The sequence below is a fragment of the Talpa occidentalis genome, unplaced genomic scaffold (assembly GCF_014898055.3).
Source record: "Talpa occidentalis isolate TD23 unplaced genomic scaffold, MPIMG_talOcc4v2.1 talOcc4.5, whole genome shotgun sequence".
NCBI lineage: Eukaryota > Metazoa > Chordata > Mammalia > Eulipotyphla > Talpidae > Talpa > Talpa occidentalis.
Window position 1 is genome coordinate 139,583,681 of NW_023604861.1, and position 26,123 is coordinate 139,609,803.

A 26,123-nucleotide genomic window follows, 5' to 3' on the forward strand; every position below is an offset into this window, starting at 1 on the left:
GGGCGGGCCGGTCACCTGGCCGGGGGCGGGGCCTGGGGCGCGGCCGGGGTCTCCTGGCCGGAGGGGCGGGTCACCTGGCCGTGAGGGGGTGGGGCGGGTCACCTGGCCGGGGGCGGGGCCTGGGGAGGGGCCGGGGTCGCCTGGCCGGGAGGGGGCGGGGCGGGTCACCTGGCCGGGGGCGGGGCCTGGGGCGCGGCCGGGGTCGCCTGGCCCGGAGGGCGGCCCCGGTCACGTGGCGGCGGTGCCGGCGCCGAAGGGTGCCCGGGCCCGGGGCACGTGCCGGGCGCGGGGGCCGCGGAGGGTCCCGGGCGCGCGGGGCCGGCAGGGGGTCCCCACGGTGGCCGGGCGCGGGGGCCGCCCTCTCACGACCTGGCCGCCGCCCGCCCCCGCGGCGGAATCGCGGCGCACGGCCGGTGGCCGGGGCGTCCCCGCACCTGGATCCCGGCGCCTCCGAGGCCGCCCGGCCGGGAGGGGCGCGGGCCTCCCCCGCCAGCCCGAGCTGCGCGGCGCTGTCTCCGAGAAAGCGGGAGCCGGAGCTGGGCCCTGATGCACGCGGGCTGTGGCCCGCCCCTCACCTGGCCCAGGTGTGCCCTGGCGGCGCGGCCCTGCCCCGGGGGCGGGGCCGGCGCGCGCCCTTCCTCTTCCTGGTCAGGCGCGGCGGGGGCCGCCGCGGACCCGGCCGGGCAGCAGTGAGTACGGGCGAGGCTGGGAGGCTCACCTGGACCGCGCCCTGCCCGGGGGAGTTTCGCGGGACGGGGCGCTTCGTCGGTGAGGGGCCGAGAGACACGGGATGTCCGCGCTTCTGCCCGGCGCGCGCGGGGCCTCGGGCCCTCGGCGGCCTGGAGACCAGCCAGTTCCCGGGGCCTGGCGCCGGCCCTGACCCGGCTTGGCCAGGCCGCTTCCGCGCACGGAAAATCGCTTCCCGCGTTTCCCACGGTGACGACTGGGGTTCGTTGGCCGCCTCTGAGAGGCCGGGCGCCCCAGGCTGCGCCCCGGAGGGAGGGGCTTGTCCGGCCCCCCTCGCGCCCCCCCAGGCCCGCCTGCCCTCCCAGCTTGGGGGCCGCCCGCCCGCTGGGTTTTCCCTTATTTAAGAAAGTATGAAGCTGCTCCCCGCGGGCTGCAGGGCGCGGGGTCCCTGCTGGCTGAGGACTTGTGTTTTCACCTCACTGCGACCACCGGGTCCAGATGCTTCTCCAAGGCTGAGCTGGAAGGTGCTGGGCCAGAGGCTGGAGTCCAGAGCCTGGAGTCCCAGGGCCACACCCTTCTGGTAGGAGGGCTGGCCCAGGCCCCCCAGGAAGCTGCTGGAGTCCTGGGGAGCTTTCATTGGGGTGTGGGGAGACGCCTGACCTGGTTTGCGCCCTGCCCCCGGGCGCCTCCACCCACCTGCTGGGCACTGACCTGTAGCTGCCAAATCACCGTGTTGAAGGTCAAAGTGCTCAGATGAGGGGCAGCTCCAGTGTCTGCGCAGGTTTGAGTGGGGGAGCAGTTTGCTGCTGTTCTCGTGAGCGTTCTGTGGGCGTTCTGTGGGGCGAGCACTCCCTCTGCTTCTGCAAGGGTGAAAACTAATGTTTTGTTCATCATGAACGATTTCATGCTTTTATTCCGTTTAGAAATCTCCATTCCCAGGAGAGTTCTCACTCCTTAGATGCAAGGATGTGCAAGGATGTGTTTCTAAAGAAAATAAAGTGGACCCTGAGCCGGCCATGCTGGGCTCAGCGCCCTGGGCGAGCAGCTCAGGTCAAGGCCTGGCAGGGACTTTCTGTCTTTGGGGAGAATCTGTCGTCCCTGCAGACGCTGCGCCCAGGCCGCCCTCAGCCTGAGGAAGGGGAGGTGGTGCGGCCACCGGCCTTCCTGTGAAGGCCCTCCCCGCTCTGTGCCTACTGCCGCCTGGGCCAGGGGAGCCAAAAGGACGCCCTGGCCACACTAATGTTTGGGGTTCAGAGGTCAGTGGGTCTGAAGTGTGGATGGGGAGAGCTGGTGGTGACGGGAGAGCAGGCTGGGGCTGCCCAGCGAGTATGGGGCCAAGAGGCGGGCCCAGCGGCCACTCTCCAGGTGAGAATGTCCTGATAAAGGCCTGAGCTGAAGGCAGTGTTCCAATGGTGCTTCAAAGATGGCATCATTTAGAGAGTTTTGGCCGAGATTTAATCAACTTATTTGAAGTGCTTCCTTAGCAGCACTCCAGCTGTAAAGCTGCAGGAGCCAGGCAGTGCCAGGAGCCAGGCAGTGCCATGGTCTGGGCTTCCCATGCTTGCGGCTGCAGGTCCACGCAGATCCACGCAGGCTCAGGGCATGCAGCAACCGGGCCTGCTAGCCAGCAGAAGACTGGGGAAGGGAAGGGCTTCCAAAGCCCAGGTGGCCAGTGGTCTCGCCCCAGACAGTGTCTGAGGTGTCCAGTGTCCTCAACAAAGGCCACTGGTTCAGGACGGTGCTGGGGGCGCAGCAGCGAGGGCGGGCCAAGACCTGCTCCAGGAAGTGGAGCTGGGCAGCCCCAGACATGGCCCCACAGCGGCCACCCACCAGGAGGCCGGCAAGGACTGGCGGGGGCGGGGGGGGGTGGCCAGCTCCTGGAGGTGGCAGGACACAGGTTGGCCATGCTGCTGGTGCCAGCATGCAGGCACGAGGGCCACAGCCCACAGTCAGTGCCCTCGAGACCATGGCCCGGGCTGTGGTGGCCGTCCCAGGCACCGTCCCAGGCAGGAGCAGCAGAGGCTGCCGTTCAGGTGAGATCAGATGCGGAGGTCTCGGCCGGTGACCCTCTCCCAGGAGGTCAGATGAGTCTCCAGATGCGTCTATCCACAAAGTCTTTCCAGGGGAGATCCCAGCGAGCCTGACCCTGAGTCTGGGTGAACCCCGCCCCGAGCCTCAACTTTGCTCCCCAGTCCTTCAAGCCCAACTGGCCATCTCCACCCTCACTGTCTGGTTGGTGCTAGTCAGGCACAATCAGACGGATCTGTTTTCAATTCCAATGCCCCGTGGAAAGGGGAACTCCAGCCTGCACCCCAGACTTGATCCCGGCTCGGGCTGCCGCAGCCGGATCCTCATCACTGGACTGGGCTGGTGCCCAGAGCAGCTGGGCCTGCCCACAGGCCCTGCGCCAGGGCCCAGAAGCCCATTCTCCAAAAACCTCCCGTTTCAGGTTCTTTGATTTTAGTTGGGATTTTGATTACCCTGTTTCATGGAAAGTATGAAGCTAAAAATTTGATTAATGTCTAGTTAATGGAAAACTGTGTCTATGCCTTCTCTCCCTCGGGTGCCCCTTGTGACTGAGTATCAGCGGGCAGGAGCACACGTGCTTGTTGGAGGCAGGAGATGGGGGCTCTGGGGCTGAGTGAGCTGTGTTTGTCTCCCCCGCTCCAGACACCAGCCCAGGCCACCTGCCCGTGGCCAGGCCTCCAGGAGGGGCCTCAGGTCCTGCATGACCCAGTGACCTGGCTCTGACTCTGCTACCTGTGATGACAATGTGAGTCGTCTCACACCTTCTATTCAGCTCAAGCTTTTGGAATTTCCAAAGCAAAAGTTTTCTCCCAGTATTTCATCAGCTCTTCTTAATTAAAAAAAAAAAAAATCATCTTAGTGTACATTTAAATATTTTAATTGCTTATGAAAGAAAACTTTACATCAAAGTTTTCTAGCTTGAGGTTTGACAGTCCTCCTCAGGAAAACCCCCAATAGTTACAGAGGATTTGCTTTGCCTTGGGGTTCAGGAGACTAACACTTCTGTGACTGTTCAGAGGCTGACCATCTTCCAGACTGAAAGGGCTTCTTCCGAGCTGTCCTCTGTCCTTGTCCCTTCAGTCTCATGATGACGAGGCACCGCCCCTCATGGCCCCAAGGTTGGTGGGGTGTCCAGGAGATGGGTGGGGCTGCTGGCACCCTGACTGGGCCTCACACAGGAAGAGAGGGCCAGGCCTTTGCCAGGTCCGTGCGGTGAAGGGAACCCGCAGCTGGTCTGCAGCCCAGGGACACACCCGCCCCAGGACCGGGCCTGCGGACTCAGGCTGGCTCTGCCTTCCCAAGCTGGCCATGCGCCTGTGTTTACAGACCAGGCTGCAAGGGCCCCAGCCGGATGTTTGCACAGAAACTCTTGACTGTGGAATTTGCTGATTTGACTGGTTTTATTCTGCTTGGTTGATAAGAGTTCAAGGTAGAAACTTCTGTGGCCAAAACTTAGGTGTTGTTTGCTGCGCTGGCACTTCCCGTGTCTGAAAGGCCGACTGGGCTGACGCTGGCAGTGAAGGGTGTTGCCCCCGTGCGCTTCTGCCTGGCACTGCGCCCAGCTTCTCCTGGGGTGGGATCTTCCAACACGTCCAGAGGGAAGAGCCTGGGAAAGTGGCGGCTCTGGCAGCTCCTGCGCCGGCCCTGGTCGGACAGTGGCTGCACGTGGTGGCTGGGCGGGACGCCGTAGCCAAGCAAGAGGCCTGTTCTGAGTGGGCAGAATCGGGGTGCCTGCCCTGTGCAGGGTGGCACCGTGGAAGCGTCCTCTGTGCTGACTGTGAGAGGGAGTGCGCCGTGTCCACACGGAGGGGCTGCCAGGCAGCCAGGTGCTGGGCAGGGTGGGCCGCAGCGCTGTTCTGGATGAAGGCGGCGGGATAAGGGGTGATGGGGTGTGGATTTCCGATGATAGACTGCAGTGCCAGAGCAGAAAGACTGTGTTCTGCCCCCTTCTCTGTGCAGGCGGCGTCCCTTTGTCCCTGGAGGTCCTGGGGAGTAGGGGTATCCCCTTGCAGCTTGGGCAGCCTGAGCATGCTGCTGTGCTGGGTGCTGGTCAGGCCCCAGTGCAGCCCAGAGGTGCGGGGCGAGGCTCCTGGAGCGCTGAGATGGGGGTGTCTGTCCTGGGAAGACCTGGGAGGGTGATTGAGGGCACTCGCCCACCTGCCCCCCCCCCCCAGGGTCTGGAGATGTTGTGTACTCGCTGCTAAATCCACTGGATTGTCTATGTAAATGATCCTGTTCTATCCCTTAACAGGGATTTGAGCTTTAATCCCCACAAGTCTCTTGTTCATTTAACAGATGTTTGTTGGATACTCACCGAATGCCATTAAGACATGGGTTGGCAATATTACAGTTAACAAAATAAAATAGTCAATGTACATACCCCAGGGCGCTCCCGTTCTGGTGGAGCGTTTGTAAGTAAGGCAGGTGGGCGGAAGGAAGCAGGCGGAAGGAAGGGAGGAGGTGGCTGGACAGATGGGTAGACCGTCACGGTGGGTATGTCATCGCTGATACGTATTTTTAGATGTGTCGTTACTATGAATATTCTTTCATCATGAAAGATTTTTTTAATTCTTTTTTAAAAGTCATTTTTAATTACGTGCTGTGAAATATTCAATAAAGTGCATGTTTTAAAATATTTGGTTCTTACACATCCTGCACCAATATAAGCTTGAAGTGGGTCAAATATGTAATGTATTACCTGGACAGTAACGCAGAATGTTGGATAGAGGCTGAGGGCCGATGCCTTGGGGGCAGTGCAGTGCCCTTGGGGGCCTCGCTGGGATCTGGGGACTGTGAGGGGCTCAGCATTGCACTCGGTCGCCTTCAGCTGGCAGGGCTGGCACGGGTGCATCTGCAGTCTTCGTCCAGTGCTGTCCTCTCAAGCCGCTTGTTTTCTTAACTGTAGACTCGCCGTTGCCCGACAAAGCAAAGAGCCACCACCCCGTGAGGGTGCAAGAGCCTTCCACCCTGAACACGACTTTCAGCATTTGTTAGAGTTTCCGGTATGTTTAGCTGAAATGCTCCTGAGGTTAAGTAGCCAGTATTATGTTTTTAAAAAAATAAAAATAAATACAAGCAAATGCTGAATTGACATTTTAAAACCAGCAAGCTGAGGTATAGATTTGAGACGTGATTAAAATTATAGGCAAACTATGGCTCCAGAAAAGCAGGCAAAGAGCATGACTAGAAATATCAAAATGGAAAGTATAAACAAACAAAAGAAAAACTCAGTGTATTCAGATGAATTAAAAACCAGATTTGTCCCCTGCCTTTCAGTGTCTGTTCTTTGCTCTGCCGTCTGCCCGCTGACAGCGGCCACGTGTCAGGGAAGGCCGTAGCGAAGGAGCTATGGTGATGCATTTAGAAAATAATCTGATGTGATAAATCTTTAAAAATTTTTGGATTTTTTTGACTCATCCATCCCAACTCTTAAGATTCTGTCCCCACGTGCTGCTGTTTACAGCGGCCAGGAGGTGGACACAGGCAGGCGAGAGGCAGGGGCAGGGCCCGCCCGCCGTGGATGCTGCTCGGCCAGAGGAAGGAGGAAGGGCGGCCACTCGTCCAGGCAGCGTGAGCCAAGCTCGGGGCCGTGGGCCGGTCAGCACAACACACTGGGCACTCGCAGCAGGAGTCTGCCCCGTGACATGCCCACGGGCCTAGCGGACAGTGATGGGCGCTGTGAGCACTCGGGCGTTGAGGGAGGGAGGAGAGAAAGGGACGATGTGATGTAGGGGGTCGTGGGGGGAACACAACCCCCAAAGGTCATATTCCAAGATAATTACCTCGGCAGCCAGAGGTGGCACGAGGCGGGGGGGCACTGGGGTCGGGGCTTGCAGGGCATGGACAGGGGCCCCTTCTTAGTGCTGCGTGTCTGCCCCGTGCCCTGACTCTAACAAGTGCGTCGTCTCAGAATATAAGTTTGTCGTCCTTCAGCCTCACACCACTGGTGTGAGGAGCTGCCCTGTGGTGACTGGGGTTTTGGCGTTTGAGAGGCCAGTGAGTGTGGCATTTGCCCTCCCGTGACATGAAGCGGTGGATGAATCTTTACTGTTTCCTCCCAGGGACGCTGCTGTGGGGGTTGGAGGCCGCATGGCTCTGGTGTGTCTGTCCTCAGCCCTGTGTGTGTGAGTCAGGCCCACCCCCCGCCCTGTCCCACCTGCTCTGCCATGGGGCGCCCAGTGCTGGCAGCTCCAGCAGACCCCACAGTGGTGACCTCGGGTGTTGGGGTTGGCTCTGGGATTGGCAAGGCTGAGGCCAGCAGACAGCTAAGCAGAGGGCCAGAGGGGAGGGAGCTGGCAGGCGGCTCTGCTGGACACCCAGGCTCTGTGTGTGGGGATCTCCAGACAGGGCTCAGGACTGCCCCGGGGCGGGGGGCGGGCAGGGAGACTGCAGCCCCAGCCCAAATGGAGAGGGCTTGGGCGCCCAAAAGTCACAGGCAGGTGCTGTGACCACGGCTGGGGGGTCAAAGCCAGACCTGAGGGCTGGAGATGGCCCGAGGCCACGGTGAGGGGAGCCCGGTGCCCCGCGTGCAGGTGACAGTCACAGTGCCCAGCCGCCTCCCCACTGGTGGTGGCAGAAACAGGAAGGTGCAGCCCATGACTGGGGAGAAATCAGTCAGAAGCAGCCCCAGAAGGACAGAGGTGTCTTCTGAGCTGAGCTCAAGGCTCTAAGGAACAGCAAGCACTTAACAGGGTGGGCCGGGAGCAGCCCCTGGGCCTGCGGCTAACAGCAGGTCACGCTGGGCCCAAGGACACGGGAGGCCACTGCCCCAGCTTGGCCAGGGACTCCCTGGCTCCTCCCTCCACGCCCACAGTGTCCAGGCCCCCAGGGTTGTGCTAGGAAGGGAAACCAGTGCAGACCATGCAAGAATTCCTGGGAAAAAAATGGGCAAATATATTAAAATTTATATCATCTGTCATAAACAGTAGTAAAATACATCTTTTGTTAATTCTTACAATTTTGATTTTTATTAGTGTTGAGGTGAGTTAAAAATTACAAGATACATGGTTGGGAGATTAGACCAGATTTTATTTAAGGCACTTTAGAACCCCATGAATTTATCATTTCTGAAATTTTGAGAGTTTAAGGTTTTCCAATCTCAGAGTGATTTTAATTTGTTAGGAAAACAGAGATGAAATGTTCAATAATTGAGGATTTCCGATGCATTTCCTTTGCTGGATGGATATGAGTTGTTAATGCTTAATTGTGTGTAAACAAAATGATGTCATAATCAATTTCTAACCTCTGTTTAATTAAAATCTTTTTTAACTCTTTCAGTGAATAATCCTATACCTTCCAATTTGAAGTCAGAAGCAAAAAAGGCCGCTAAAATTCTAAGAGAATTCACAGAAATAACTTCCAGAAATGGGCCTGATAAAATCATCCCCGGTAGGTAAAAAGCACACAGATGGCGCCTACTTCATTCCTACACGTGCTTTGCTTTGCCAGTTAGCTCTGTGCTCCCCGACTTCAGGTGGTCACCCCAGCAAGCAATGCGTCCTCTTTCTCATGGTCGGTCTTCCTAGCTGGACTCCTGCCAGCCTTCTCTGCCCTTCCAGCCCCTTCCTCACTGCCCCCCACCCCCTGCTCCCCCAGGCACACGCTGCCCCCCAGGCTCAACCTGCCCTTAGCTTTCCCCAAACCCATCTGTCCTTGTCCTCTCTTTATGAGGGTTTTGCAACTTATCTTGCAAACTCACTCATCTCATCTCACAAATTTTTATTTTCTGCTTTCTAGGTGTTTACATTTTATGTGGTTTACCAAGACATTCCTCCATAATTCCCGGCACAACCAGTATCCCCTGGCCACTAAAATATAGTCCCTAACCCAAATATAGTCCCAAACCTGCTGGTCCAGCCAAGGGCAGGTTCCCAGCTCGGCTCAGGGTGGCTGACCGGGGGCCTGCCAGGGCAGGTGTGCCCGAGGGCACCCGCAGAGGCGGGTGTGGGAGGTGGTACGGGGCCTCTCTTAGCTCCCACATGCACATTTTTTTCTGCCTCAAAGAAACTGACTGAACTGCTTAAACCAGATTTCCTGAAGTTATTTAGCGGCCCTCTAAGTATATGAGAAATCTCAGCATTTGTTGTTCTAATGACAATATTGGTAATAGCGGTCATTGTCGTGGCCAGCCGGCCGGCTGGGACTCAGCTGGAGGGGCGGCAGGCGGCGGCAGCAGCGGGACTTGTGAGCAGTGTGGCCGGTGCATGGGCACACACATCTGAGAAGCTCTGCTCTGGGACTTGAAGACAATTCAGTCAGAAAACCGGGATGTGCAGGCAGTGCTGGCCAGCGGGCCAGAGGACACGGTGCTGCCCAGGGCCTGCAGGAGGGCGGCCACGGGCCTGGCGGTTCAATGTGGGATGATGGTCGCCCCCTGCCTGGCCGGGAGCCCACACTGTGATGTGCAGGGAGTGGTGGGAGGACGGACAGGCGGGCCGCGGCTTCCTGGGGCAGCGGCGTTATGGTTACATTAAAACAGGGTGCCCTACTGGGTATTAGAACATAAAATCTGCAGAACATTTACAAACCAAAATACCTGTTCCTAGGACGGCCTAGGGCGTGCACTCGCCCCCCTGGCGCGAAGACACTGGGTCCAGGGGAGGGTCCACAGTGGATGCCGGGTTTAGGGGTGAGTCTTCAGCAAGATGAAAAGTCCACAGGACTGAAAAGCCAGCTGGACCATCACCAGTCCCTAAATTTGAGTGAATAACCTATGAAGACACACTTGACACTCAAGACACGTGTTTATTTTAAACCTGCTGTTGTCCTCCTGGACGCCTCTGACAGCCACGCGACAGCCCATGAGCTGGGCTGAGGAGGGCCCTGCCTGGGAGAGGCCTAGGTGGACGGTCCCTGGGTGGCCACATGCAGTGAACTGGCTGCTAGGTGGGCCTTGTTTTCTAACGCAACATGTGGCTTAATTGCGGGCAAGCCTATTGGCTTCTTCATACTCTTGAATCAGTTATTAATTTAAACTTGAAATGGCGACACAATTGGGTCAAAAATCTGGTGTTCCCAGAAGTCCGGCGAAGCCTTTCTTGTGTTTGAAGGAGTGCTGGTTTGGCTTGACAGACTGTTCGATGGTGTGATGGTAGCTACCCTGAAGGTGACCGTGGGGCCAAGCATCGCCCCAGCATTCAGGCCTCCCTGTTATTTGAAAGATGTTCTGCTGTGAACGTGGCCACGGGCGAGCGGGGCTGGCACCCCGTGGCGTGGTGTGGAGAACCCACATTTTTGTAAAGTGAGTTCCGCTTTCATCGCACTAGTGGCTGTGTTGATCACACGCTTACAGATCATTCTATAATGTTAAAGAACTTTTGAAAATGGCAAAACCACGGAATGTTTCTGGTTTGAACCAGGTTTCTGTTACTAAGAGGTGGACCTCACCATGGGGCTTTCAGACCAAATCTGGCCACGTGCTCCTGTTGGTCATTTTTGAGTTTCTCCTTAATAGGTATTAATCTCTTTGTTTTTTAAATTATGCCTTATGTCCAATATTAACGAAAACCTCTGGATTACTTGTCCTGCCACTAGATTATCCATAAAATCTCATTCAAACATCTCGCCGGTTCTGGCAGCAGCAGGGTCTCTGAGCACTGGGAGCACCGACGATGCCACATTCAGCATTTCACAAATAACATGAGGAAGGAGCCAGAGGCTTCAGGCCCATCTGCTCTGGGAGGGAGCTTTATTCATGGCTCGTGTGTGCCACTAAGAGCTTCAGTGAGAACCCAGGAGCCCTGTCAGCAAACCTCAGCGTGCGTGCGACCGCCCGATGCCAACCCCGGTCAGCCAGATGCCTGCCTGCGTCTGCCCCTGCCTGATGCCTGCCCACCGCCGCAGACCAAGGGTTCTCACTGGCCAGGCCTGGACCAAGGGGCGCTCACCTGCTGTCTTCTTTCTCTTGCAGCCCATGTCATTGCCAAAGCCAAGGGCCTGGCCATCCTGTCCGTGATCAGAGCTGGATTCCTGGTCACAGCGAGAGGGGGCAGCGGGATTGTGCTGGCCCGCCTTCCAGACGGGAGTAAGTCAGTCTTGCCTGAGGGGTGGGTGGGATGCGGGCACCACTCCGGGATGGGGCGGGGTCACACCTGGTCTGTGCCTGTCCCGTCGTCCAGGAAACAAACATCTGGACACGCGACGTCACAGTGTCGCTTCTGCTTCTGTTGTAGACGTCAAGCGGGGCGCGGGGGCGCGGGGCGGTTGGCGGTGAGTGCAGAAAGCCCCAGACACGCTGGTGCCGAGGGGGTCTGACCTACGGGAGCCAGAGTGATGCTTGATTTCTCGCAGATGAAATCAGCTGTCCGCCTTGACTCCCCAGAAGCCGTGTCTGTCACACGGCCTAAACTGCGTGCAGTCAGACCAACAAAAATGATTTGGGGACCAACTTAGCATTTGCTGTTCAGTCACATAATCATATGCATCTTTCTGTTAATTGTTACCTTTTGGTATAAGTGATTCTAATTTGAGGAGAATCTGGGCCGTCCTGACCACAGACACGACAGGATGTGGGGGTGCCCCCTCCGGACCTTCCCCGCAGCAAGGGGACTCTCGGGGAGTCCCCCAGTCCCGTCTGGAGGAGGCAGAGCCCCTGAGGGCTCACCCCACCTGCAGCACCCCCCAGCCCCCACCCCCAGCAGCAGCTGCCCTCTGCAGGGGATGGTTGAAAGCCCCAGGCCTAGCGGCACACCCCAGGGGCCTGCTCTGAGCAGGGATGCTCTTCGCAGCCACGGAGAGCTGCGTCGGCCGACCAGACACTGGTTTCTGTGATGGAAACACCTCCAGGGCAGCCGGCGGGTCATTTCTGGGCCCAGGCGGGCAAGCCCTGCTCTCCAGAGTAAGTGGCAGCAAGGAAATCAGACTTAGGAAGCCAGGAAACACTTTCAGGACCGCGCTGTCCTCCCCCACCACATTTGAAGCTTTGTCTCAACTTCCTCAGCGGGGCTGTTTCTGTATCAGCCACACCATGGCCCCGAAACGGGCCTGGTCACACCAAATGGGCTTTGTCACCAAATATACAGAAAGGTGTCTTATTCAGAATTCTAATAATCTCAAAACTAGTACCCACTGCTTGTGCTTCTACCAGGCTTAGAGTGTCAAGATAGCTTTAAACTCAGAAATGTGCGATAGAAAGGTCAGCATTGTGGCCAACACTTTGAAGTGGTCACAATAAACTCATTTAAAGAATTTTTGCTCCCTGACGTCTGTGAGAAAATTCTGACTAAGGGGTAGGATTGCAACTCAGTTCCCTGCGAAACACGAGGACATTGGATGCAGCCCTGTCCGGCCGGCGAAGAGGCCAGAGCTCGGCCCTGTGCAGGCTGCAGAGACAGGACAGAGGATGCCGCACTGCAGGGTGTGAGACCCATGCCTGCCAGCATCCTCACCTGCAAAATCCCTGTGCCTGTCAGAGAATGCTGAAGACACAGGGGGCGCCTGTTCTGGTGGCTTTGGGAGGAAGCCCCAGCCTTTGCCCACTAGCCCATACTTCCCACACTAGCCCCCCACTTCCCATGCTAGCCCCCGCTTCCCACACTAGCCCCCCACTTTCCCACGCTAGCCCCCATACTGATGAGCTGTTTGCCTTGTCAGGGTGGTCAGCGCCTTCCGCCATCGGGATCGCGGGCCTCGGCGGGGGATTTGAGCTCGGCATTGAGGTGAGTGGCCCGCGGGCCGACGGCCGAGCATCCCTCCTGCCGGCCTGTCCAGTGGCCCAGGTGGCCCCTGTTGTCTCTTTGGGGGTCTCCCCGTAAAGCCACCAGTGTGGGCCACCTCGCTCTCCTTGAGAGTAAATTTTTCATCCTCACCCCGCTGGCCACGGGTGTTGGGGCTGCACAGGGCCGTGCGTCTGCAGCTTCTCCAGCCTTATGAGCTGTGGCCTGGTGTGGCTCCGGGGGCTGAGCAGGGCGTGATGGCCGGAAGTTTGCTGTGTCTGTGCTTACGCTGTGTCAGACTGGTCAGGTGGGCGAGGCCGGTGTCATGCTGTGCCCGAGCCCGGAGGCCTCTCGGGCTGACGGACATGAGATACCATCTCTCATCTGCTGCTCTGCTGCCCAGTGGCCGGTAAACCAGATCTCCTGATGTTCGCAAGTCATTTTCGTCTCAGGTTTCAGCCGGTTTCTCGCTAAGCTTCCCGCACCTGCACTTGCCGTCACCATAGCTCCGTCGGGGGTGCGCCCGCCCGCCTGATGGCCTCCTCTGCCCCTGCCGCAGGTGTCTGTGTCACCAAAGGAGGAACAGGCTCTAGTTTTGCTTGTCACAGCTGCCTTTTTGTTTTATTTCAACCAAATCAAAGTCTGCAGAAGGTCACCCTCTGTGGGAAGCCTGCAGAAGCACCCTCCGTGGCGGGTGGCTCTGGCCCACGCTGCACCAGCTCATGGCTGGGAGGTTGGTCCATGGGCCTCCTGGGGTGGCAGTGGGGTCCTGTGTGCCCAAGCAGCACCGCGGCCCAGCAGAGCCCTCCCAGGACCTGAGACAGGGTCTTAGCCAGTCACTATAGGACCAGCCCCGACTGTCTCACGGGGTGGCCCCTGCCCAGCGCGCCCGGCAGCCCCTCCAGGCGGAGATGAAGGGTCCTTCCCTCCCCGATGCAGGGGGCTCGGCTCCTGCTGACCGGTTGGAGCATCAAGCAAAGCGGCTGCTCTTGGGGCCGAGTCTGTGAAACAGTGGCTTCTCCAGGGGACCCCTGGGCCCCTCCTCCAGCACTTTGCTCCTCAGCCTAACACTAAAGGGCCTGGGGAGGCGCGTGGGGGTGAGGCCTAGGCCCAGCTTACCCTGCAGGGCAGTGGTACTTTTTTAATTCTCACGTTTAAGAACTGGGTTAGTGGTCAAACTTGCATCTTCTGTCTAGTTACTCGCATCTGGACCTGGGTTTCTAGATGCCGGCGGCTCCCGGTGCCCACGCTGCTGCTTTGCCCTTCGCCCTGGCTCCTCTCAGCTCTTTCTCGCTGAGGACCAGGCTGTGTCCAAGCCCGGTGGTGGCCCTGCGGCTTCCTGGCACTTGACCTGGTTCTTTATCTCAGCAGTGGCATCACCGAAGAGCGCAGGATTATCTTACCTGAGGCGAAATGAATTGAGATTAGACAGAAAATTGATAGACTGGTAGTCTCACCTTACTTAACCGTGCTAAGGTGTGCGGAGCAGAGCAGACCCAGAAGCGGCCAGGCCTGCAGAGGCCCAGGGGGTGGGGGGCAGCCGCCTGGGCACGGCCACTTCGTGTCAGACACGGTCCCAGTTACTAGTGACCAGCCGTGCTTTGTGTGAGAAACGCCACGGAATCCTGCGCTGTCCCTGCGTGACCCCAGAAGTGGCTGCCAGAGGTGGAGATAAGAGCTGCCGTGCGTCAGCGAGTGCTTTGCAAGCCAGCGAGACCCTATGGGCCCCCAGTGCCTTGAGTGACCCCAATTAAATGCACATTCGGGGTCGACACATTTTGGGCCGAGGTCCCCGGGTACGGCCTCACTTGGCAAATAAGAGTCTTCTCCTATTGGTGCAGCAAGAACACTGCCGTGAGCATTTGCAGAAAGACTCAAAGAGCAGCGTGAGTCAGGGTATCCCTTAGACACCAGCCTTGTCCTCCACTGAGACACCAACATGCCAACCCCACAGGCGATCGCAACTGCCGCCCCAGAACAGCAGCACCCAGGCTGTGCCACCCGCCACTGCCGCATCTGCTCTGCTGCCCTGTGTCTGTGTCTGTCCATCCATCTGCCTGTCGCCCCCTCCCTGTCTCCATCCCGGTGTCTGTCAGTCCTCGGTCTGCAGGCACGAGTGCCGGTGCGATCGTGCTCGTGTGCCGAGGAGCGCCCAGGCCCAGGCTGGCCAAGCCTGCCTAGGCGCCGGCCCCGAGTGGCGGCGCCCACATCCGGTGGCTTCGTCTGGGGCCGAGCCTGGAGCCGGGCGCAGCGCCGTCAGCTCTCCCTTCCCAGTGCCCTGGGCACGTGTCCAATCTCTACCTTAGCTGGGCCAGGGGGGCCCTCACATGCAGATTTTAAATGCAGGAAAATCAGACACCGCAAGGCCGCCCGTCCTGGAGCCACAGCTGCTGGGGGGTCTGCTGCCGGGGTCGGAGGCTGTGAGGCGGCTGCCGGGGCCTCTGCCGTCTCGTCCCCTTGCTTTCCCGCAGCCTGGGGCTGGGGGCAGGCCTCCGTGGTCAGTGATTTCCTTCAGGCTCAGCTGCTGGGACCCCAAGTGGGGTGTGCAGGGGCTGCAGGTGGGCTGGGAATGTAGGGCCCTGGCCTGCAGGACCCTGACCTCAGGGCCTGCCCCGACACACGTCTCTGCTGGACTGGCTCACGGGGTTAGCTGGAGCGGCACGCGTGACCGCCCGCCCACTGTGCCTGGCCTCCAGGGCAATGGCTGACCTGGGCGCTGGCCCTTGGCCGCCGCTTCAGAGGCTGTCCCGTGAGATGATGATGCACGGGGCGTGGGGGCCACCGGGGCCAGGCTGGGCCTTCTGCAGGGACATGAGCTGCTTTTCTGCTCAGCTTCAAGCAAAAACATCTCCTTCGTATCTGTCCGGTGAATTGAAATCCTTGCTACATTTTATATATAGATTTGACTTTATATCAGCTAATTTTAAATGATATCGAGACATAATTCTTTTTAAATAAGCGGCCTCCCAATTGCAGGTGTCGGATCTGGTGGTGATTCTGAATTACGACAGAGCTGTGGAGGCTTTTGCGCGAGGCGGGAACCTGACCCTTGGGGGCAACTTCACCGTGGCCGTGGGGCCGGTGGGCAGGTGAGCTGGGGCCCTGGACAGCGGCTGAAAGCTGGGCCGTGGTGCACTAGGGGCTAACGAATTAAAATCCAGCAATTCTGGTTTGAGCTTGCTTACAAATAAGAAATTCACAGGCCACAGCCAGCCGATAAAGTGAGAAAAGGTGAAGCTGCCTTGTGGGAAAAGAACTAAATATTTCAAACACAGACCCTCAGAAATGAAATTTACCTCTACGTTTCGAAGGAGCCGAGGCGGTCACCCTCTGTGAGCGGGTGAAGGGCAGCATCGGCAGGGGAGAGGGGGCTTTTTTAACTGAATTGTGGAAATGTGAAGTGGCGGCTCTTACGGGGAGACGCCTCTGCCCTGCTCTCCTGGGCCGGCGAGGCTCCCCGCTGACTGAGCTGACTGAGCATTTCAGGAATGTTGTTCAGCCAACTGTTTACAGAAGTTACACAGTGAATCATCTAAAGTGTCTTCTGAGTTCTGTGAAGATACTCAGGGTAAAAAGCCCCCCGGGTGCTCCCCGTGCTGGAGGTAGGGCCTGGGGGGGTTCACCCCAACGCAGGCTGTGGGTGTCTGGGGCCCGGGAGGACCCTGTCCCCTCCCTGGCTGGGCTCCCGCGGCCTCTGACCCAAGCCTCTGATGGCGACTGGCAGGAACCTGGAGGGAGACGTGGCCCTCAGGAGCTCCGCAGCCGTCTTCACCTACTGCAAGTCCCGGGGGCTCTTCGCCGGCATCTCGCTGGAGGGCAGCTGCTTGATTGAGAGGAAAGAAACCAACCGAAAGTAAGTGCTTCACTTGGTTTGAAGAAAGGGTGATGATAAGAATCATAGATTCATGTAATCCCTGAGCGTTTACAGAATACTTTCGTGTATTGTTTTTTGATACAACCATCTGCCTCCAAGTATATATTTTTATTGAAATATTCAATGTAGAAGTATGTGTTTATGGAAAATATGGAAAACAACAAAATAATGAAATGAAAACAGAGCATCCGACACTGGTCGCATTTTGCTTTCTTGGTCTCTGAATCAGTAGTGGGGCTGCTACTAATTTTGATACAACTAAACAGTGAAAGAAATTACAAAACCACATCTTGGCACCACCTTTATAATAGACTTAAAAGTGAAAACCTATAAAGCGTTCGTGCGTCAGCCTTGCTATACACACATGTAAGTGTGCATATGTGTGTTTATATGTGTACGCGTGTTTGAGTGTCTACGTGAATGTGTGTGCAGTGTGCGTGTTCACCCGTGTGTGTGAGCACACCTGTCTGTGTGAGCATGCGTGTGCCCCCAGCTGCTGGAGGAGGGTGCACAGCTGGCTGTTTCTGGGGGTCCCCTCTAGAGGTGAGGTAGGGGCGGGCAGGGTTTGGCGGGGTAGGGACTTGTGGAGGCGCATGTGTGAGACAAGACACACACAGGGGTGTCCCACATGTGGCTCTGGAAAAGACCCACGTCTGTAAAGAAATGTTCTCGATCGATGTTTCCTATTAGATTTTATTGCCAAGATATTCGCGCTTATGACATCTTATTTGGAGGCACGCCACGGCCTGCCCAAGCAGAAGACCTGTATGAGATCCTCGATTCCTTCACTGAAAAGTATGAGAATGAAGGCCAGAGGCTCAACATCAGGAGAGCAGCGAGGGAGCAGAGGAGAGCTGCAGTAAGCCCGCTCTGGTCCCTCAGCCGTGAGCGCCAACTCCCCTTCCCTGCAGTTTAATTTGCAAAAAGTTCATGTGACAACATTGTGCAACCTTGACATTTCATTTATACAAGTTTCAAGGAGAAGCAGTTTTGTTTTCCAAGATTGCATTTCTCCAAGGACAGTTCACAGCCCTAGTCAGCCCTCGTGTGGAGGCCCAGCAGGGCCAGGGGCTGTGGCTCCTCACCAGCAACCCCCCCTTCAGAGCAGGCAACTGTGCCGCCTGCCCCTCGGGTTCAGAGGCCCTGGTGAGGGAAGGGACCAGCCAGAAGCACCCCCTCCACCTACAGGCCAGCCCAGGGTGACCCACAGGCCCCTGAGTGCTAAGCGGCTTCATGATCAGTGCAGACGAGAGATTTGCTGCGTGCACCCATTAGAAGAAAAGGCCTTCTGTGCCTCAGCACCAACAGGGCTTTAAAATCACGTGCGTGTTTTTGTTCCTCCAGGCTAAAGAATCACCCCCGAAGCCGTCTTCCAGACCACAGCCATCCCAGAAAGCCCAGCTGAACCCTGGCTCTCAAAGTAAATATTTTTGTTGCAATTTAAATACAGCTATAATTAAGTAATTTTTAAATGTTGTTAAGAATCGAGCTACATTGTTATACTTTAGAGTCAAACAGAAGAATGAACACATATTTGAGAGGGAAAATGAAATTTTTGGCAGCTTCTAAGTATGTAAGAAAAATTCTCATTGCTATGCCTTGTGAAAATTTGTGTCCTCATTTAAAGGGTGATTTCTCCTACTTACAAAGAGATTTATCTTTAAAGGTCTTGCTTAATTTTTTAAAAATCCTTTTTCTGCTGTTATTCTGCTGATTTGGAATGGGAACAGAGCGACCCTGCCTGGGGCAGAACTCCTCCATTTGTGTTTCTGGATGCTAATTTCACCATGTGCTGCAGGCTAAATGTATAAAGTGCCAGGTCTGGACCCCTGGTCTCCTCTCCCCACTGGCTTCCAGGCCACCCCGTGCCCATCCCACGCGGAGACCACCTGCCAGCTGGCCTGTTTCTCGGGGTGTGCCCCGTGACACCCCTTTTGGCTGGAAACAGAAAATGGATATAATTTAGGTCCTGCCTTTAAAGAACTCACCATCCAGGAGGGGAGGGACACGTGGAGGGTGATCGCGTTCCGGGAAGGAGCGCCTAGGCAGGGGCAGGACCGTCCCCAGGCCCCCCGCACCGGGCCTCCTCCCCTGGATCCTCCCCCTGCATCCCCTGCCCAGCTCTGGGTGGGGCCCTGGGCTGCCCCTGCACGCCTCAGGCCATGGCCTCCCTGAGAGGGGCGTCTGTTCCCGCTGTACGAGGACCCTGACTTGCCGGACCTGGCGGGCTGTGTGCACCCCAAATCTGGGTGAACACATGAGACCCGCCCAGGCATTGCCCCAGAGAGCGGTGCCCCACGGGATGAGCCCCCCGGCCTCCCACCACTGTTAGGGTTGGGGTGTCCTGAAGTGTGAGTCTGGGGGCTCCTTGTAGCTCCTTGTTAATGGGATTATGTTTGCCCCATAAGTGCTTTAAATGTTTTTCATATAATTGCTGCTATTTTAGATTTACTCTTTTCTGAAAAGCCTCTTTATTTCATTGGTCATGTCGTTCCTGTTGGAATATTTGTGCCTTTCAGTCTGGAGAGTGTCTGCCCAGCAAGGGCGGGCCAGTAACCGAACTTGATTACTTATCACTGTTGAGCTTGATTTTCATGTATTTTACTATATAAAGTTTTAACAGTTATATAAAATGTATCACCTATTTTTATAGCTTTTATATTTTTTGATCATCATTATGGCCTTCCCACCTCTGACACAAGTTTATATTCATGCTCTCTAGATTTTCTTGCAGTGTTTCTATTTTTTGTAATTACTAGACACTCTTCACTCTTCATAAACTTAAGGCCATTTTACTAATCTTTCCTCTTCCAGTATATCATTCTAGTCAAAATAATATGTACTTATGTTAATTCTACAACTTTTGAATATTAATTTTATTTTTTTTTTTTCTATTCCTTCCCCTCCCGCCCCCCACCCCCCAAAAAGTGTCTCTGGTTCATAGTTTTTTGTTGATTTTGATTTTCACTTTCTTATATTCATTTTCCTGGTCCCTTATTTATTTTTAATAACATACACATACATTAATTTGGCATTTCTAGGATGATATCCCATTTTATTTTTCCATTTGAGAAATTTTATGTCTTTAGAGGATTTCATAGTTTCTACACCTTCTTGTTAAATGTATTTCTAAGTACTCTGCAATTTTGGTTTGCCATGGTGAATGGGGTGTACGTTCCCATTTTTATTTCCAAGTGCTGTTGTTATAGTTGAGAAAGTCTTAATTACATATATTTTCTTATGTCTGGTCACCTACCCAAATCTCTTATTCATAGTCTTTTAAGAATTATTCCTTTATTGGAAGATTTTTATTTTATTTATTTTTGTGTAGAAGAACTGGGGTGCAGGCCTGGGGGTGTGTGTGTGTGAGAGAAAATTCACCGGAGACAGAGTGGGGAGCAGAATAGGCGGATCTACTGAAATCCACTGCTGAGGGGAACCAGCGGGGAGACAGGGTGGGTCTGCTGCACCCTGCAGGTCACCTCCCTGGCTGGGGATTGAACTCGTGCTGCAGTGGTAGTGCTGAGACCAACCCCTAGGCCCCCAGGGAGGTCCCATAGTCAGTCTTCAAAAATAGGTTCACTTGGGATATTTGTTCCTCTTTCCCAACCTACCAATGTTTATTTCTGTATTCTCATGTTCATCGAGTTCTTAGAGCAGACGCCTTCACACCATGACACTGTGACAACGCGTCCCTTAGGGGGTACAGAGACCGGGGACATGAGCACAGACAACTGGACACAGAGCCGGGTGTCCAAGCCCCAGACGAGGTGCTCTCCTGCTCACAGCAGGGCCATGAGAACAGCGGCCTTGAGTAAAAACCCAAGCCTCCAGAGTGTCTGAATCATGCCAGGTCACGTGGTCCCCAGACATAGGAGCTCTCTGCCCAGTCTAAGCGTGGACGTGGATGTTGACTTGGTCAGCAGAGTGTTCTGTAAGCAGCAGCCTGGTGGCCGAGGCTTTCTGGGTCTTCACGGGTCTTCACTTTCAGTCAAAACCCAAGGACCTAATGGAATTGCCATATGAATTTATAATAAGGATAGTGATTAATATTATTAATTATTATTTAATAATCACATAGCTATCTCACTAAAATAAGAAGTTGTAATAGTAATATTTATTATTTCATAAGTAATATTTTATTTTTGTTGTTTTGATGCTAGATAACAAATTTTGTTGCCTGTATCTCAGAAGGAATATAAAAAAATTCAGCTGTGTTACTGTAAAATACCTGTCTTGTTTTTATAAGAATCAGCTTTCTTAACATCTGTATATTTAAAAAGAGTGCTGATATGGATCTGTCATTGAATGTGTCCATCCATAAATTTATGTATAAATTTTTGTCATGGGAGCTTTTACTAAAATAATCTTTGGGACAAAAAGGTTGGAAATAGACCCAAAGCTGAAAGAGGAACGTTACGGAATTTCCTTTAAAAAACCAGCTTGTTGATTTCCTGTCGCGGGGATGGGTTTCAGATCAATGTGAGACCAGGCCTGGAGGCCCTGTCTTCCAAGGGCGGAGCCTTGTGATGATTTCATCTTGATCATTTATATTGAATTATGCGAAAAAGTACGCCTTTTACAATGTTTAGAAGTCCGTAAGAAAGACGATGGAGAACTCTGTTGACAAAGGACTTGAGAGTCAAGGACAGGAGGATGTGCTCAGTCCTTGGTCCTGGAGGGACGGGTCTGCGGTGGCGGGGCAGGTGCCCCGAGACCCTGCATGGGGGCCACTCACTGGACACTCCTGCCCACTCCAAGAAGGACGGGGTTCCTGGCAGCGGGGTTCCTGGATTGGGGTGTCGCCTCGCATTCTCCTGGTGCCATCCCCAACCCCCGCTTCTCTCTTCGCAGGTCACAGAGGCAAAGGTAACAAGCTCTACCCGGAGCTCCCTGGCTGCCCTGAGAGAGCAGGTAAATGAAAATACCCACTTGTTACATATGATTCAACCGTGTTATAATCACAAACTAATGGGGGGGGGGCGAAGCCCAGGAAATGTGCCGGCTGGGCTTGGGTTTCTCACTGAAAGCTAGGATGAGGGTCACAGGAAGAGGAGGTGCTAGTTGATATTAATTAATTTTAGCCCTGTCTCCAAATACAAGGAATTTTACAGAAAAACATATGAAAGATTTAAAAGCTATATTCAAAATGAAACTTACTTGGCCACAGCCTTGCAGCAAGGTCAGCACCCATGACCTTTGCCTGCTGAAACCAGTTAAGGCAGCCACACCTGCCCCCCAAACCTGCCCCCAGACCAGGGGCCCCAGCCAGCCCCACACCCACAGAGCGGCCGCAGCCCCACAGGCTGTGGGCATGAAGAGGGCCGGCTGGGCCACGTGGGCCTTTATTTGCACCTTTGGAAGCTGCACCACCAAGAACTGAGTCCTCGTGAAGTGATGCTGCCCTCCTGTGCCCTCCAGCTGGGGCCCAGGGTGCTGGGTGCTGTGCTGGGTGCTGGGCCGCCTGGGTACTGGGTGCTGGGCTGCTCTGGCTATCGTCACTGCTCCTCTGTGTTTGCTCATTTACCTGATTGTGATTCTATCCAGGCTACATCAAAATTCTGTTCTTTTTGCAACATTCTTTTAACCCTTATTCCTTAAATTGATGCACTAGTAGTAAATGTAGCACAAAGTCCAAAGTGCGCAGCTCCCTACCATGTTGCCGGGAGGACCATGAGGCCAGCGCCCGGCTCCAGCAGCTGCAGTGGTGGCGGGTATCCTCCTGGGCAGGACTAGGATGCTGCTTCTCCAGGCCATGGTGCCTCCTGAGAGAAGGGGCTGCAGTGCCACCTTGTGTGACGCTGGGGCAGCGCTTCAGTGCTGGCTGGTCACTAACAGGCTAAGTTCAGTTTATTTATTATTCTTGTAACAGTAGGAGTTTAAATAAGTAACTGGTTTTAGAATTTAGTTATTTTTAATTTCAGTATGTTTATATCTGAACTTAGATATACTTCACAATTATCTGATTGCTCAGTTTATGCGCAGTTATATGAAACAGAAATATTAAATCCCATGTGGCTGAATATACAGAAGTATGTGTCTTCATATTCCTGTGAGGCTGCACAGAACATGAATTTCACTGTCTTTTACTTGTGTTAACTGCTCCGTCTCAAAGTTCTTCTTCCTAATATAGTAAATTCTACACATTGGCTTGAGTGTCTTGTTAAACGTGTGCAGACAAGCTTCTTGATGTCTTCATTTGAGCTTTATCTCTGTTTTTTGAGAGAAAGGGCCGAGTGAGCAGAGGTGAGCGCCTGGGCCTGGAGCAGGCACCGCCCGGCTGGGCCGGAAGCCCTCAGTGCCCCTCAGTGCCCGGCAGTGCCTGGCAGCACAGCTGACACACACCTCTCGGACTGTCTCTCAGGTGGAAATGTACACAACATCTTAGAGAGTATTCAAATCCAGGCATTCACAACCACAAACATCGGCTGAAAATGTACTTAAGTATAAAATAATCTGCAGCCTGACTCCTGTGGAGCTAGGAAATGGTGTAGCTGAGTATGCACTCTTTTCAAAGAAGAATAATGTGAGTTTAATGGCAGCAAGGCAGTCACCGCACAGAGCCTGGGCCCCACGGCCAGGTCCCAGGAATCAGCCCCAAGCTGTTGCTCTCTCTCCCACCTACGCAGACGCTGTTTCCCCTTAAAACCCTTGAAAGCTTAAACATGTTTTTCTTGTTTCAGGCGGTTCAAGCCCGCCCAGGGAGGTGACGGCGCTGTACTCTTTTGAGGGACAACAGCCAGGGGACCTGACTTTCCAGGCTGGAGACAGAATCACTGTTCTATCAAAAACAGATTCACATTTTGATTGGTGGGAAGGAACACTTCGAGGTCAGACTGGCATTTTTCCAGCCAACTACGTTACCATGAATTAAAGTTTATGTTCTTTTCTTCCCCGAGAACTACAAAAACATTATTTCTGTGCCTGCAGGAGTTACTGTCCAGTTACGTCAATATGACCATAGAAATGCTTCTGTTTTCCATAAATGCTCAGCCCAGTGTGTGGAGGCCATGCGGCTGTGATGCACATCCAGAGGCCTCTGGGCTCACCCCAGAGCCGGCAGCGGTGGCTTCCTCCACGGCCGCGGGCGGGTCAGTGGTGCCCATGGTCACGTGACACTGAGCATTTGCTTTCACGATGTCCACGTGACTTTTCGGGGGGGGACGTGAGGGTGGGTTTGCATCCAGTTCACGTAGTTCTGTCTGCAGAGTGACTCGATGAGCTCTCAGCTGAAATGGGAGGTGAAATGATACCTGGGGTTGTGGTTGTTCACTAAAATAGGAATCCATCCAAGCCATCTCTGCCTTCGCAGTTGTATGTCGTGTTTATAACAAACACACCGTTACACAGTTCACTGTGCTTTAAAAATGTCTGTTACCATTTGCTCCTTATGATGTTATTTTGGCTTATTTCTAAGAACTTAAGTAGAGTCGGCTGAGCTGCCCCTAAATAAATGCTTTTAAAATGCGAAAGCGAATGTCTTCATTTTGTTTTCTTATTTGCTGTGTAAAGAGGGCGAGGAGCCTGGGGCTGGTCTTCAAGTGAAACTCAGCTCCTTCTTGGGCTGCCGAGCTCCTCTTGTTTCAGCTTTGTCAACGTCTGGTCGACAACACTGTGAACATGCGGCCGCGCCGGGAAGAGCCTCTGAGTTAAGGAGCACATCTGTCCCCTCACGCTGGTCTTTTGTCCTTTTTCTTTTGACGAGGAAAGTAAAATTCTAGTCTCTTGGTCAGCTCCAGCAGGTTATACAGTAACCACACTCGCGATCCGGCGCTGGAGGCCAGAACGTATTCCTTGTGACTAGGATTCCTGCCCTCCGGGCAGCGCCCCAGCCCCCGCGCCCCCCGCCCGCCCACAATCTCAGGTCTCTGTCTGGCCCCACGCGGGTGGCTCCTCTCGCCACCACACAGCTCGGGCGCACTGACCGTCTCCCCCTGGCCGGGGCTTCCCGTGTGCTTGGGGCTGGGATCCCCACGTGTGCTGTCCAGGAGCATGGATCGGTTTCCTGGAAACTGCCTGCCTTGGCTGGAAGGTGCAGCTCTCTGGAGTTGCGGTGCTGAGTCGGCCTGAGACGGGAACTGCCCTGAAGTCTTTCCTCAGCTCCTGCGAGGGGACTTGCTGCTCATTCTTCGCCGAGCACAGGACTCCTGGGCTCTGGCGTTGTTTCATGGTCCGCGTTCCTCTTCCTACCCAGGCCTGGCCCTGCTTTTTCTCCTGCATCTTCAGTCCGTTTAGCCTCAGCCTGGAAGCCAGTCTGGGCCCGGCCACCTCAGGTGCCTGCCGTGCCCGCCCCTGCGCCCGCCGCGCTCTGGCTGCATCGCTGAGCGTGAGGCGAGCCTGCGGGGGCCCTTCCTCGCCCTCTCCCCACTTTCACTCTGTGCTGCTCGCATTCAAATTCCTGTTTTCCTGTGTGTTTCCCGCTTCCCCCGGCCTGAGCTGCTCCTGCTTGTTAACATCCGGAGATGCACATCCCTGTCTCCACCCCACCGCCCCTTCCTGCGCGTCCTCTCCCCACCCAGCTTTGCACTTCTGCTCGCGACCTTCTTTTCAGCAGCAACTGCTCTGTAGAGTCTGTTCGGGAAAATCGGTGCAAACGACGTTGGACATTACTGAGCCCACCAGTCGCGCGCCCTCCTCCTCCCTGCCTTCCGCTTCTGTCTTTATTATGATTTTCTCTTTCCTTCCACATTCCTAGCCACTGAGTAAGTCTGCGGTTTCTCAGGCCACTCTTTGCAGGTTTCCTGTGTGGTCGGGGAAAGCCGAGAGCTCCTTCTGTGTTTTTACAACCAAAGACTCCTGCACAGACACTTGTCTCCTCTGCCGTGCAGGAGTGAGCTGGTGCAAGGACCCCTCTGGCCTGCTGGGCATCCTCGGCCGTGGCCCCCACCGCCAGGGAGGGACACCTGGGGACCCTCACACCTGCTGCTGTCCCCTCCCGTGACCGCCCCACACCGTGTCAGGCCTCGCAGCTCTGAGCTGCTGAGAGCAGAGCCTGCAGCTCACACCCCCGGCTGACTGATAGCGGCTTCTCTGTGACCTCCAGGAGGGGCGGGGCCCGGTCCCAGCGAGAGGCTCGGACTGGGGCGTGGATTGAGGTGCCCAGAACTACACAGGCCAGCATTGTCATTCCAGTCAGAAGACAGATCAGCAGCACATCAAAATCACCCTCTGATGGGTCAGTTAGAACAAGGTGAAAGGGAGTCTTACAAATCTGTGTTACGCGGGGCATGTGAGCTGCAGGGTTATGCACTCAAGAAACCAGAAAACTGTCTTAAATTTTCAGTAAATAAACCTCCTGCTGTTCCGAGTTTTGGGTAGTACAAAGAAAACACAACAAAAGTGTGTTTCTAGCTTCGTTTCCATGCACAGACCCAGCCTGCAGCTCCCCTGTGCCGTTGGCTGTGAGAATTTGTTCCACATAATAAAAATCTACTCCCCAGATACAGAGGAAGCCTCGCCCCTGGAAGGAACAGCGATTCCACACCGCCGCGGCGATTGTCCCTTTCCGCCTTCACAGACAACCACAAAGTGTCCAGCTCCACGGAGGCCAGCCCGGGCTCTGGAGGCGAGTACCTTCAAAATTAGTTATTTTCTTAATCTTAGTCATAAATTAATGAGAAATTAATAAGTGGTAAAAGAAGTGTGAATTTGGAAGCCTATGAACTGGCATTTGGAGACTGATACATCAGAACAGAAAATTTAATTATCTTCCGAAGTAGAAACAAGTAATTGCTACCCTAGAGCGAATGGTGTCTGCCCAGAATGTTTACTGCTAACTCTCAGCAACTGCCATTTTTTCTCATTTTGGAAATACCTGTAAGTTTTCTTTTTGTAAAATCTAATTGACAGATATTAAGATGTGTTTAATTATCTATTTATCT

At 54.8% G+C, this 26,123-nt stretch overlaps 1 protein-coding gene across 1 annotated transcript; it reads left to right on the top strand.

Moving 5' to 3' along the window:
• The first annotated feature begins 662 nt into the window (after positions 1-662).
• SH3YL1 (SH3 and SYLF domain containing 1) lies at positions 663-23,708 on the top strand. The gene is made up of 10 exons (XM_037528583.2): positions 663-689; positions 7,993-8,103; positions 10,625-10,738; positions 12,307-12,371; positions 15,345-15,457; positions 16,093-16,221; positions 16,933-17,101; positions 17,587-17,662; positions 21,097-21,156; positions 22,926-23,708. Coding segments are annotated over exons 1-10 (1,029 nt in total). The 5' UTR covers positions 663-688; the 3' UTR covers positions 23,117-23,708.
• The last annotated feature ends 2,415 nt before the right edge of the window (positions 23,709-26,123 follow it).